General features: G+C 43.8%; 1 protein-coding gene across 1 annotated transcript in view; it reads right to left on the bottom strand.

Annotated features, from left to right (window-relative positions):
• DOCK5 (dedicator of cytokinesis 5) overlaps positions 1-12780 on the bottom strand; it is a gene marked incomplete at its 5' end in the record, with an annotated part of 29265 nt that extends 16485 nt beyond the window's left edge. Inside the window, 14 exons of the mRNA XM_008944714.1 lie at positions 434-553; positions 1688-1778; positions 1891-1931; positions 2324-2480; positions 3002-3087; positions 4871-5025; positions 5496-5554; positions 6652-6752; positions 7265-7343; positions 7750-7844; positions 10275-10373; positions 11295-11390; positions 12092-12228; positions 12674-12780. Of these exons, the coding sequence (XP_008942962.1) occupies positions 434-553; positions 1688-1778; positions 1891-1931; positions 2324-2480; positions 3002-3087; positions 4871-5025; positions 5496-5554; positions 6652-6752; positions 7265-7343; positions 7750-7844; positions 10275-10373; positions 11295-11390; positions 12092-12228; positions 12674-12780 (1423 nt within the window). The remainder of the gene's footprint in view (positions 1-433; positions 554-1687; positions 1779-1890; positions 1932-2323; positions 2481-3001; positions 3088-4870; positions 5026-5495; positions 5555-6651; positions 6753-7264; positions 7344-7749; positions 7845-10274; positions 10374-11294; positions 11391-12091; positions 12229-12673) is intronic.
• Between the last annotated feature and the right edge of the window lie 1244 nt (positions 12781-14024).

The following is a 14024-nucleotide window of genomic DNA, read 5'->3' as shown; positions in this document are numbered from 1 at the left end:
CTAATATCCAATCAAAACCTCCCCTGGTACAATTTAAGCTCATTTTGTCTCATGCCATTACTAGTTACTTGGGTTTGTCTCATCTAGCCCAAACAGAACCATCTGTCCAAAGTGCAACTTAACCCAAGCTCAGCCCCAGCCAGACAAGCCACAGCTACTGCAGTGCAGACCTGACAAAAGCCATCACCCAGAAGAAGAAAGGAAAACACCTGCAGCTTTCTCACCCACCCAGTACCTTTAACAGGGTTAATTTTTCAGATGCTTTTTGACCAAGAAGGAAATAGAAGAATTCAATTATCACCAGGACACACAAAGCCAGGCTGAAGCATCAAGAACCACATCTGGTTTTAACCTTGAAAGCAGCTCCAGCCAGCTCCATTCCCCAAGCCAAACAATTACCAGTGAGCTGTGAGAACACTGCAGAGACACTCACTTTGCCCCTGTCAAAGAAGGAGATGATTTCTTGGTAGAGCTTTTCCTTGAGTTCCTGTTGTGAGTAGACATAGTAGCTGTCCCTCTGCAGGAGGTGGGGCACACAGGGCTTCTCGGACCACTGGCACAGGGGAAAAAGGCAACATTGAGAGAACTGGAACATTCTGAGGTTAACAAACCCTTCCAGTGGCTAGACTCACCTTCTGCAGGGACCCATCCAAGGTAAACCCACCAGCAATGCAAAAGCAGAGCAAGGAAGTTGTGCAATGGTATGAGCTGAGTTTGCTGGCTAATTAAAGCAGGAACACAGACACAAACCCTGCATCTCAGACCTGCAGCCAGGAAGTAAATCCTTAAACCACCCCAGGCAGCTGCTCAGGAAAACAGCTGATGATCATGCTCTGCCACTACACGAGAGCAGCCACGAAGCTTCAGTTCTTTCTCCAAGTAACAAGTCATAGGATGAGAGGCAATGGGCTGAAGCTGCACCAGGGGAAGTTTCAGTTTGATATTAGGCAGAATTTCTCCCCTGGCAGAGTGGTGAGACATTGGCCCAGGCTGCCCAGGATGGTGCTGGAGTCCCCAGCCCTGGAGGGGTTCAAAAGATGTGTGGATACAGCACTTGGGGCCATGGCTTGGTGGTCATGGGAGTGTTGGGTGATGGTTGGACTGGATGATCTTAGAGGCCTTTTCTAACCTTAATGAGTCTATGATTTTTTTTTTGCTATATTAAAAGTTCATTTTTAATCAGTTTAAGAATTCATCTGAACTTGTTCAATTTTATTTTAGCTGTATTTAAAAATCACTTTAAAATGTTAATACAAGTTTAATTATATCTGCAAAACTGGTGTGATTTTGGCTTAAGGCTTTATGCAGAGACACTAACTGAACATGTACAATTATTAATCTGTGGCAGGCATGAAGAGGCTGACAAATTAAGATGGCTCAGACTAATGCATTTCACCCTGTTCACACAGAAGTGGAAAAAAACTCTACTAAGATCCTGAACATGGTCTTTTTCTCCCACCTCATTACAGCACTGTTGCATCAAGAGTAACAAATGGATAAATAACATTTTGTCCATTTAGCTGTTGGGCAATATGCACTATTTTGAAGCTCAGTGACCACCAGAACCTAGATAATGCAAAGTCACATTAGGAAAAAAGGAACTAAAAAAGCCAATTGTTTACTGTTTGCATTTCATTTAAAATTCATACCCTGAGAGTGGGAACTAAAACTGGCTCTAGTGCAATACCTGGAGCAGCTCTGCGTGGAGGAGCAGGGTGTATGCTGCCTCTGTGAAGTTCTCACAGTCTGTGTGCAGGTCCCGGAGCTTATACAGATACCTAAGGAGAAGAAAAGGAATTGTGACTTGATGTGAAGGACTCCTGCAGCAGTGTGCAGAGCACTGAGAGAAATAAATGCTTCTGTACAGGTTCATGGAGGGAAACAGCCTACCTGATATAAATGTCCTCTCGTTTCTTCTCCTTATAAAAGTTCTGTTAAGAAGAGAAAAATTCAAATGTTTCTGATGTAAAGTGCCATGGACTTGTGTAATCATCTCTAGACAGGTAACCTATGCAGCAGCTGTCACTATTTCAAAGATCTCTGCTGTCATTTTGCCTACCTAGGTGCATATATCCCTGCAACCATCCCTTTCACATGCAGTGGGGCTGCTACCACCTCTAGAGAAAGGTTAAATCCAAGAAAATGATTTGTCCAAAGTTACACGGGCTCTTTGCAGCAGAACAAGGACCTTACCCCCTGTTGACCCAACTATCAGCTAACCACCTTTCCTGCCTGTATTTCAGGGCTTCAGACTGCCATGCAGACAAGATCCAGCCCTGCAATCTGATTCCAGACTGTCCAGACCTCTGTGGTGTGCAGTTACCAGCAGGTTGACCGTGCAGCTCATGCGGTTCTCCTTGCTCTCGTCGTGCATGATGGTCCTGTAGTCCAGCAGGTTCTCCAGCAGGCTGCTGACCAGAAAAGCAAACACCTCTCCAGAGGCAGACAGATATTTATGCTTCCGACAGTGCTCCAGGAGGCTGCAGAAGACCCAGAGACAGAGAAGGGAACACTCAGAGACTGTTCTGAGCTGTGGTTCAGTGTAAATCACCCACGGTCTCTCAGGCAAGAGTCAAACACGTCTCCTGAACAGTTCTCACAGTGCCAAGGAGCAGCACACCACACCCACAGCCCTGACATACCCCAGTCAAAGCCTGCCTTGATCAGAAACCCAGGTTCTACTCCTGGTGCTGAAAGAAGGCTCTGATGCCACTAGCTCTGAGGCTCCCACTCCCAAGCTTTTCCATTTACAAGCCCCTTGCAGTTTGGCACCTGCCTCTAGATTTTCATCTCCAAGTTCAGGGGAGTTGGGCAAGTTGCTGCTCCAGAATAAAAGCATCATTTTGAGGCAACTGGTCTCAGAATACCTGTATGGCATTAAGATCATGGTTAACTGCACTGTCTCTCTAACCACTGGAGTAATGAATTAGGGTTTCTTTGCATTAAAAAAATTGCCACCTAAGCTGTAAAAAAGAGCCTCCATGTTCTTCATAAAACTTACAGTTTCTCCAGCAAAATCTTGTACTGTTCATCTCCTCGGCCACCCTCCACTTCCTGGTCCAGCTTGGTTATCAGCTCATTTTCAAACTGAAAAGGCAAAAAACCCACAATCAAATAGACAGCATGTCTCTGAAGTGTGGTCTGAGTGTCAGTAATGCCTGTGGCTGGTGATTCTGATCTGCTCCTGGTGTTTCTGAACTGCTCCACCATCAGACACTGGACACTTTCATTGCTGGAGCTGAATAAAAATGGCAAGAAGCCAAAATGACAAGATTGGAGCAAGGAAATACAAGTCTTCTCTCTCAGTTGCTGGAAAGTCGTGTGCTGGGGTAATTCTTCCCCTTCTCCCTCATCCATGAGCAGTTCAGTTTTGCTAGGATGGAGGAGCACTCCAGCAGCCAGCTTACAGGATAGTCATCCCTTCATCCTAAAGAAACTCCTGAACTCCCACCATCACTTCAGGTCAAGCCACAACCTTCTGGCCATCATAAACACGTGTGACTGCTAATTAAAACAACTTCCCCTGAATCAGGACCCAAGCCCTGTGTGATTATCCGTCTAGCCATGAAGATAGCCTCTGTTATGAGCCAGCAGGTCAAGGACACAGTCTCAGTTCTAACCAGAGCTAGTATACAAACACCACTGGAATGGAAAATCCATGCCACACACATCCTGCTTCCTTCTACCCATTCCAAAGACCCCTGAGACCCTGGGGCCAGCCACAAGAAGACCAATGACCCCGAGGGAAGACAGAGCCTGTCTGCACACTGAAGCTGGGGTCTGAGCTGGTGGGAGGATGCTGCTTAGGGAGATGCACATCACATTTGACAACAGCCTGAAATGCCAAGGTGACTGCCTTTTGGATGGATGGCTCCTGCCCATCTCCAGGGAGAAGACTGTCTACAGCACAGCTACAGTGTCCCCTGCCTGCCAGCTGGGATGTTAATGTCTGCTATTCTCAGAGGAAAGCTGGAAGAGTAAGTCCTTAGAATATGTAGTGAAAACTTAACCTCAGGGCAAAAGCAAAGCTCCTCTTTTCCATCCCTTACTTTCTGGTGCTTCCTCAGTAGCAATAAAAGGTAAACTCTGCAGAAGTTAGCACAGGGTTGGAATTCAGGGATCCAGGTCCCATTTCCTGCTGTCCTTTGACTCATGTAGCCCCAACAAGTCATGTGTGTCCTTTGTTTCACTGTTCTCCCTTCTATAATGGTGGCATTAGTATTCACAAATGTGTTGCCAAATTTGAAGTTAATAAGGGATTACTCAGTAACTAAGCAACTACATAGTCCTAACACTTGACTGTTCAGCAGTTTTCTTTAGAGTGACTTAACATTTACAGCCAAAAATCTGTCTGGGGGGAACTTACATTGTTATTATAAATGTAAATAGACAGTGGGACAGGTTGCCCAGAGAGGTGGTCGCTGCCCCATCCCTGGAACCATTCCAGGGGAGGTTGGACCAAGCTCTGAGCACCCTGCTCTAGCTGGGGCTGTCCCTGCTCCCTGCAGGGGGTTGGACTAGATGGCCTTTAGAAGTCCCTTCCAACCCAAAACATTCCATGATCATTTTTTTAGAGTATTCTCTTAGGGTCTCCAAACTCCTTCACAATTTAGACGTGGGTATTTCCACACCTGAAGGTGCAGAAGGGCATGAAAAGAGAGGAATTAATTATTGCAGTCATGCAAAGGTGCAGTCTGGGATGGAACTGAAGAGTCCTGACTCCTACAGATCACAGTAACTTCCCAAAGTGTTCGGGACAATATTTGTTTTGTGGGGTTTTGTTTTGGTTTGGTTTAAATGTTTTTTTTTTCTAGTTCTTGGCCAAGACACAGGGAGGAACATCAGCACTGGAGGCAGCAGGCTCCCTCACCATGTGGAAGTTCCTGTTCCCACTGAAGTTGAACTCGCACTGCATCATGTCGAAGAAGATGGGGATGGTGGCCTTGCGCAGCTCCGGCTCTGGGACCAGGGTCACCTCCAGGATGGGCCCTACCATTGCTGGAATGAATTTTATTTTGTGTGGACCTGCAAGAAAGGCCAAGTCAGATACATCCTGCTGGCAGGATTTGGACAGCTGAATGTTTAAGCACATAAAGACCACAAGACACAGACATTCTGCTCTGAACGCCTATTTTAGGTGGATAATGGCTACTTAGGGTAGAATTAACATGTTACAGCTCCAAAATTCAGGAACAGGCCAAGAAAATAACTGAACTGAATGGCATGCTAAGCTACAAATCACAAAGGCTCCCAAAAATTCTCCTCTTGTTCTTCATACAGCAGAACATCCTTTATAAGGAATCTAGGAAATTGTCTCAGCAGCTGACATGAAAGAAGATGAGCTTTGGGAAGCTATTTAAGGAAAAGAGATTTTGTGCTTTAAACCAGCTGAACCTTAAGTGCAATTCCCCACATTAAACATGAGCAGCTTTTATAAAGAAATGAAGGATTTGAAACACAGCTTGAATAAAGATAATTCTGTAGCTGGAACTCACCCAGGTTGTACCACATATCCCTTATTTTGAAACCAATTTCTTTCCTCATGTCCCCATACCTAGAAAAAAAGCATTAGAAAGAAAAAGATGACAAAGGCCTATGCACTGAAATTACCTTTGCAAAGCTGCTGAAGAAATTTAATGGCAAACCCACAAAATCTATTGCCCTCTCCTTAAAAAAAGCCCATCACACACAAACCTGAACACACTGGGCATTTATAGCAAGGGGCCCCACAGAATAATTCCCTGCTAAGGGTCTGCCAGGAAGCTCCTCAACATTACAGGCCTTTAGTTAGATATCCACCTCATCTATTTTCTTCCTTACCCTGCCCAGCACTACTGCTCAGTGCACAGGGGAAGAGAATGGCCACGTGCCATTACGACAGAAGACTGCAGGCTCCCTGAGAGCAGAATAAAGCTGCAGCCCTGCTGCTTCATCCAATTCTACCCAGAATTTTGTTGTATTTGATGTTTTTCCCTAAAGCTTTAACTGCTGACATCAAGAGAATGCAAGAATATTTAATTACCAGGCTTCTTAAAGTTGACAATATTCCAGAAAAAAAGATGGCAAACACAGCTATGTATGGCCTAACAAAATTCTGTGTCAAGGTCTACAAAGATATTTAGGCACTTGATTCCAGCTAAATGCAGAAGTAAAAGCTGCTCAGTGTCTTTGTGAATTTGGCCAAGTTACTAAACATTACTGGGTTTGGGTTGATGAATGCCTCTGAAGTGCTCTGAAGTGCTCCTGCTCTCAACACAGAAAAAGCAAAGAGAGGGGACTAAAAGGTTGCTGGGTTTTTAGGATCCTTGCTTACACACCTTACAGAGTGGCTGAGGAATTGCACCAGGTAGTGCCTGGGGAACTGTGGCCAGCCTCCTGTCACACATCTTACAGTGGAAAGAATCTTTTGGCAAGGTGCTTAAGTTCTGCTCAAACAACTGAGGATCTGTCAGACCACACTTAGATATCCACAGTGTGAAGACCTGACAGCTGTCCTAGCCACCACTCCTCCCTTTATCACCATCCATTAATTAATCATTTCCATGGCATGCTTCACCTCATTCTAAGATTGCATGGGCTGTGTCTGGAACAGTACAAATGAGCTTTCTTGCAAGCAAAAAGGCCTGGCAGCATTTTAACATGTAAACTCACTTCTTGATAATTTTGTTGCGCTTGGCTTGCGAGAAGGTCTCCAGCTGGAGGGATTCATGTGTGAGAAAGGCCACTGCCAAATGGAAATAGTTATTCCAGAGCTGTGGAAAAGAAACAAGCCTAAACCAGGAGAAGACAAAGGAAAAGGAACAGCCAGCATGACAGAGCTACACAGTCCCAAAAGCTGCAGTCTCCCAGGTAAGTGTGGATGAGGAATTGTACCAACAGTGAGCTCCAGATGAGTCTGTTCTCAGCCACAGCAGGCAAGAAAAAGCATCCAGCAACTTAAGATTTCTCTGTTCTTTACCTTGTACTTTCCAACTCAAGGAAATGATGGTGGCTACATCCACACAGTATTGTGTTCTTAACCAGCCAAGCACAAACCAGCCAACGTCAGCATGCTGCTCAGCTCGACCTTGGGCAGCCTGCAGCACTTGCTTTGCCTTGCAACTAATTGCTGCACTAACCACAGTTCTGTGCCTCAGAACTGCTTTTTGTTCTGCTGCTTTTCTATAAAAGCCTGTGGTTTTTTTTCCACAGCCATGCTCCATATCCAGGGATCTTGTAACAGTGGGACTTGTGTAAGAACATCCAGAAACAATGGAACTATTACCTGGAGTTCAAAGTTTGCTTGATCCAGGAAGAATCGGTTGAGTACAGAGGTAAACTGGTTCACTGCCCGGAGGAAAACCCTGAAAGAGAGAAAGCCACCAAATAAAAAGTGGCTCTTTTTAAAAGTAACATTGCAGTTCTGGTTTTATGACTCCTACATGTAAGCTCAGGAGACAAGAACAGACCCTCCCTGACCAGACAGGTATTCCTCCAGAATGCCATTTCACCTCTGCCGCTGCAGAGGGACATTCAGGGGAAGCCATTCCTCTGTTTCTGAACAAAAGAAACCTTGACTGGAGGTGGATAAAAAACAAAACACTTTTTGGGTCATCCAATCTGACAGGGCAGTGTCATTCCAGATGGTAGCTCAAGTTTAGCCTGTCCTCACCACTGCAGCATTCAAACAACTTGCCACTTTCATGACCTTCTCAGAACCAGAAAGGCTCCAAAGCAGGAGCAAAGGATAAACCAGGAGCAACTACATACCTGCTCTGCATCATATTCATGACCATCCAGTCAGATGCATAGACATTTTTTCCAATCAGATCCTTAAACATAATGAATGTTTCCATCAGGAAGTCCTGTTGGAAAAAGAAAACCCAAAGCCCATCAAGCTGACTATAGTGGTCCATGTGAAAACATGGGGAAATGCAAATGTCTGCAGTTGTATTGATTAACAACTGCATTGATTAGCAATCAATACACTGTACCTCCTAAGAAGGATCTCTTATTGTGTGGGTATATTCCAATAACTAAATTATTTCTGACATCTCATCCATTCAATTACAGAAGGAGAAATAATTCCAGAGAACATGTTGATCTGTTTAATTAAATCTGTCTTTACTGTTTTGAATTAAGCTGTGTTGTTGGGAGTTCTGGTGCACAAGCTGGATTAAAATGCAAAATTGGTATTAAAGGACTTGTTTCCAACTGTCTGAATGATGGCAGTGTAACAGCCTTATGCAGTATCTTCCATAAAGATGGAAATTTAGAACCTATTTTCACTTTCCCACTTAGTTTAGTGTTTTCTTGATCTCTCTATTGTGGTCTCTACAGATATAGATGCTACCTGTGACCTGCTGAATGGATTCTATTCTCCACAAAGACAGAGCATTAGCATTCCAAAATGAGAGGGACACAAAGAAGGTCACATGAGAAAGATTGCAAAGATCATCAGAATAAAAAATAAATCTGTTGTGCTGAACAGCTTGCTCTGAAGAATTGGCAAGTGACATGATGTGGAGAGAGAAATTTGGTGCTGCCTCAGTAAAAATCTTTTGGGCATTATTAAATCAGAGCTTGATGGAAAGGTCTGGACTTGACATGGGGCACCTTGAAGATCTGAATTAACTTATAACACTGGTAAAACAACCAAGTGATGATGCAATGCCAGGGCTGAAAATACCACAGCAAACCAAACCCAACAATAAACAACAAAAAAACCCCACAATTATTGCAGTGAAACAAAATGCAATGTTCTGTTGGTATCAACATCTACTACACGACCACAACTGTAGACTTGCTTCTGTAGGTTTAAGGATTTGTAAAAATTAGGTTAAAAATTGTTATTTTGACCAGTATCTGTTATTTAAGCAGATAACTAGGTAGTTTTAGCTACAGAATTCACCTTCTTGATTTGCCTTCACATAGAATCCTTACATAGACACAAAAAAACACAAAATAAATATTCTCCTGTTTGAGTCAGAAGGTGCAGAACAGTATGATAAGACATCTTTAGCTTGCAAGCTGAGCTTCAGTCTGAAGTTTACATTCCAGGAAAGCTTTCAGGCACCTGTTTAACCTTTACCTTGTACTTAAGTTATTACAATGATCTCCTATTAGCTCAACTGCTCTTCAGGAAAAGGAAAAAATTCTGAATTGAGGCTCACTCAGTGTAAAGTTTGTTTCAATTCTGCCTTAAATCCACTTTTTCCAAAATTCAGCAGATTTGTCTTCCTAGCACTCTTCTTCCTCAGACACAGGATTGCTGCATAACTCTGCTGAAAATCTTTTCACTGATTTACTTGAGGAACACTATGAGAATTCCTGAGTCTGCTTGATTTTGGTTTTGCTTCTTTCACAGAAAAAAACCCTGAGTAATACGAAAAGCAATTCCAAAACTAGATGATGAGTGCTCTCTCTAGACAGTGTAGCTGAGTAGCCTTAGACGCCAAAGTGACAAAAATGTGTGTGTCCTGTAGGTGGCTATGTTGCCCAACAGATGCAAGGAATTCCAACTGCAGGGGAAAAGAGATCACCTTGTCATCCAAAATGAACTACAAACACCCTCCTGTGGGTTTTGATCTGGCTTTTACAGGAAGAACACAACTCCCAGCTCCTCCCCAGCCAGTGTTTAGAGAAGCAAGCACTTCTAAATTGCAGAACAAGGACAAAAAAAAAGCCAGAACAGTTGCTGTGTCATGCTCCAGAGATCTGCATGAATACTGGGTTTGGTTCTGACTTGTTCTGGGCAGTTTGGAGAAAAGTCTGGACATAGCTGTTAATTCTAAAAAAACCCAAACTTATGTTTCACCTGGTTTCATACCACAAGCCTTTGGGGTTATGAAATGTACACTGTTTTTAACATGGAGGGAGCTATTTGCATTGCTGCTCACTAAAGCATTTAATTAAACTCGAGAGGAAAGAATTAAAGAGAACAGGATCACAAAGAGATACAACAAGAGGCAGAGGGGAAATGCTTTTCCTTTTCATCTGTGTTCACTCTTCTGGTTCCTGACTTTTTGCTGGCACAGACTTCAATAAAATGTGTTTTTACTCAGTGCTACAAATGCTGTTCTCAGGCTCTGCTGAGTCAGCACCATGCACTGTGTGTCCCCAGCTGGGGTGATGGGAATATATCCCCAGTGGCCGTGGCACTAGCTGCCCTGAAGTCACTGCTGGTGGATGCAGCAGAGTCATTCCAAAGTGAATACAGCAACTTGGAATGACCTTTCAGAAGCAGAGTGTAATCCTTTATGGACTGAGCTAATCCCTCAGCCCTGCTTACTTACAATAATGTCCTGCCTGGTTTTGAAAGTGTTGATGTAATGGTTGTAATGGAAATCATCCATCTGCCTCAGGATGGCTGTCATGCAGGCCACAAAAATACCCTAGGAAAGGAACAAACCATTTGATTATTTCCCTGTATTAAGCACTGTGAGTTCAAAGTGTGGCATGTACTGTCACAGTTCTGCCTAATCAAACACCACTGATCACAAACCTGCTTATCCATGTCCTGACATCAGTCTCTGTCACTGTTTAGTCCTCTACCCCAAACCAGTCAAGACTTTCTACATTTCAAGTATGAAACCTCCCCAGGGATCACAGTTTACACAAAAAACATATCTTCTGAACAATGGAATATATATATATGTATACAAACCACTTCATTATTTCTTAAGAGTCTTTTCCAATCTAAATGATTCCATGATTTTCAGGTTTACTATGGCCAAGTGGAATTCTCATGGCTGACACATTGGTAATTGTAAGTGGAATTCTCATGGCTGACACATTGACAATAGCATTAAATTTACCTGAGAGTTACCAAAATAAGACATTGCTACATATGCCCAGCTCTTGATTTTTCTCTTTTTCTGTATCTTCAGTACAGGGCAAATTAAAACACACCAACTTGCTTATACCTTTTCAGAAGCCACACAGTAGTCAGAAATACCCCTCAGCATTTAATCCTATTCAGCCAAGGTGACAAAAGAGCTTTTTTTTTTAAGCAAAGACTCCCTGTGTATTATAAGCTGCACAGAAACCAAATTCTCTGTGCACGGGGGCCCAAAGGAACTTGAAATCACAGCCAACTGTGACTCAGTTCAAACTGCTGCTGGAGCAGGACAATTTGTATCCTAGTACCTGGACTGAGAAAATCACCAAAAGCCATGTTTCAGTGACACAGAAGCCCTGCAGGAAACGGAAGGATGATTTCATAAACCACTGCTACACACTGAAATCTCCCAGGAGAATAAATTCCACTACAACAAATGGTAAAGCAATAACTGAAGGAAGTGCAAGGCTCTCACAATGTGTGGAGACTGTCTGCTCATCCCAATCACCGTGCGGTTGATTCTCCTCAGCAGGCGCTCCATGATCAGCTGGATGTGGACACCAGTGGGGCCCTGGGGATCCACAAGAAGGAAAATTTGAGACAGTTTTTAATCTATACTGTTCTATGGAGTGCTCCCTGCATGGGAGGGCTGCCCTGACAGGGGTTAGTTGTTACTAGAGGATGCAAAAAAGGAGCTGTAGAACACACAAGCAATCGATCCCAAACCTGTAGGTATACACTGGTGGAAAGCTGGCATAACTGATCTGTACCAGCTTCACCAGCTCATCCTGGCACAGCTAAACTGAAGCTGGGGCTTTGATTTGGCTTTTTTATCCCTGAGCAGCTCTTCAGTCGAAACTGTCCTTTTCACAGAAACTTAGCACCTATTTCCACGGCTGCATTCTCCTGACTAACAATCATTGTCTTTATTTCATAGCAAAGAAAACAAGAAACCAGATACTTTCATGGACTTGCTCCAAATAATTCAACAAGCCACCGAAGTAGCTGGGAGGAACATTTTGGTCCCCAGAAATGAAAGTAATTGCTTTTTGTACTGTAGTGATAGCCACCAATAAACCTTTCACAGCTCCTGTTTAGATACAGGTACTTTAAATGCAGAGACATTCAAAGAACTGCAGAGCAAGGCAACATAATTTCTGTAAAAATCAGAACTTTGTAACTCTTTGAAGCATAAGTTGTGAACATTTCCCTGCCATAACTTCTCTAAAGAAGAATTAACCTCAGTTGCCCCCCCTGACAGTTCATGCTCACCACATCTTTCCGATCCAGGACTTCAAGGACACTGCTGAGTAGCTGTGAGCAGGCCTCATGGTCAGGCTTGTTTGAATTGTCATCCAACTGGCCACTCAGCTGATCCAGGAGCAGTGGCAGAAGAGCATCTCTGCATTCTGAAAAATTAAACAGAGCACCACATCTTGTTGGTCTGGGGAAGTTCTCCAGCGTTCAGTACACATGGGGACCACACTGTGGCTTTCTGCTCATAACTTTATCTTGGACACTAAAAGATGCTTAAATCCACTTGAGCTGCCACTAACAGACTAGAGTCATAAATAACCTAATAGATAATTCCATGTATTACATGAAATAACACACTCTCACCTCCTGCCTTTCTACATCAGCACGCTGGCTCAGGACCCTGAGGAACACACTGATAAAGGCTGAACTGCAAAAAAAGTTTCAGTTGTTCCATGGCAAGGGATATTTCTAAAACTAGATTTGATGGTAGAGTAGCACTGATGACTGACATATAGAACATGTGAAATGGAAAGACATTTTCTTTCTGAAGGGTGCCTGGCCCCATGCAGAACCCAGAGCCCCCAGTCTGTTACTCACCAAACTGTTTAAACAGATCACTCTCCACGACCTTGGTCATGCAGTTCAGCTTCTGTCGCACCAGCTGGTTGTCAGGAATGCTCTGGATAAACTTGGTGAAGAGGATACTAGGGTGCAAACCACAAAGCAAGCAGCTGGTCAACATTTGCACCCAGTGTGATTCCACCCTGCCCTTCCACAGTCCTGCACTGGGGCAAGTGGAGTGGTTTTGTCACTGTGTGGACACGGTGCTCACTTTGTCTCTGGGCAAATCACTACAGAGCCCTGAAGTATTTTCAAGAAACTCAGCACAGGATTTTTAGTAAAACTGAACAGTATTCAGAAACTGAATGCTTAAAAACCTCCTAAACTGAAGCTTGCATCCCAGGACACACTAGACACACCACAAAAGCTTATTTAATAGGCAATACTATCTGCCCTCCACTGCCAGGGTAAGACAATTATCCTTCTCATCATACAAAGTGAAAGCAGAACTTTGCAAGGCTTCAGCAGACCACTGCTGAAACTCAAAACACTGCTCTATACAACAGGAAGAGTGTAACCTTCCAGATGCCCCTTCCACCAGATGGATGACTCACTCCAAGCTGAAATTCCATTAAATTAAATTCCATGTACATTTGCTGTCTGTCTCCTGTCCACGAGGAAATTCTCTGTGTCAGAAGAAGGAAGTGTGGTTGGGAGGCTCTGGGCAGAGCTATGAACCCTGAAGAACAGAAACCCAGACAGCACCACGAATTTCCTGAATAAACAGGACTTTTGTTTCCCTGACCAAGGCTAGGTGCCTTTGCCACACACTTCAGTTTACCTCAGATGCAATCATTAAAAATTGGTGGAAATTGGCACAAAATTTCAACTGATCACTCCCCAGTCCTCAAATTTTGGTTTTCAGTAAAATCTCAGTGTGTCCAAGAATGTGCAGTTGAGGTGCACAGATTCCTTTAAACTGAACTGACTTCTTCCAAAGCCCTGCAAGTGCTTCCTCAGATTCACACACAGTATGTGCATCATAATCAGAATGGCTTTTTGGGGGGAAGTTTCCAAAAATCTTCCCAACAAATGAGACAAGTTCAGAGGACAAACAAACTTAGAATCATAGAATCATTAAGGTTAGAAAAGACCCCTAAGATCAAGTCCAACCAGCAAGTCAATACTAGCATGACCACCAAACCATGGCCCCAAGGGCCACATCCATATGTTTTTTGAACCCCTCCAGGGCTGGGGACTCCCCCACCTCCCTGGGCAGCCTGGGCCAAGGTCTCACCACTCTGCCAGGAAAGAAATCCTTCCTAAGATCCAATTGAAGCCCCCCCTGGTGCAAGTGATGCCCATTTCCTCTCATCCTATCCCTGGT

The sequence above is a fragment of the Merops nubicus genome, unplaced genomic scaffold (genome assembly GCF_000691845.1).
Source record: "Merops nubicus isolate BGI_N331 unplaced genomic scaffold, ASM69184v1 scaffold8637, whole genome shotgun sequence".
Taxonomy (NCBI): domain Eukaryota; kingdom Metazoa; phylum Chordata; class Aves; order Coraciiformes; family Meropidae; genus Merops; species Merops nubicus.
Note: the sequence above shows the minus strand (reverse complement) of the source record. Positions and strands in the feature narration are given on the sequence as shown.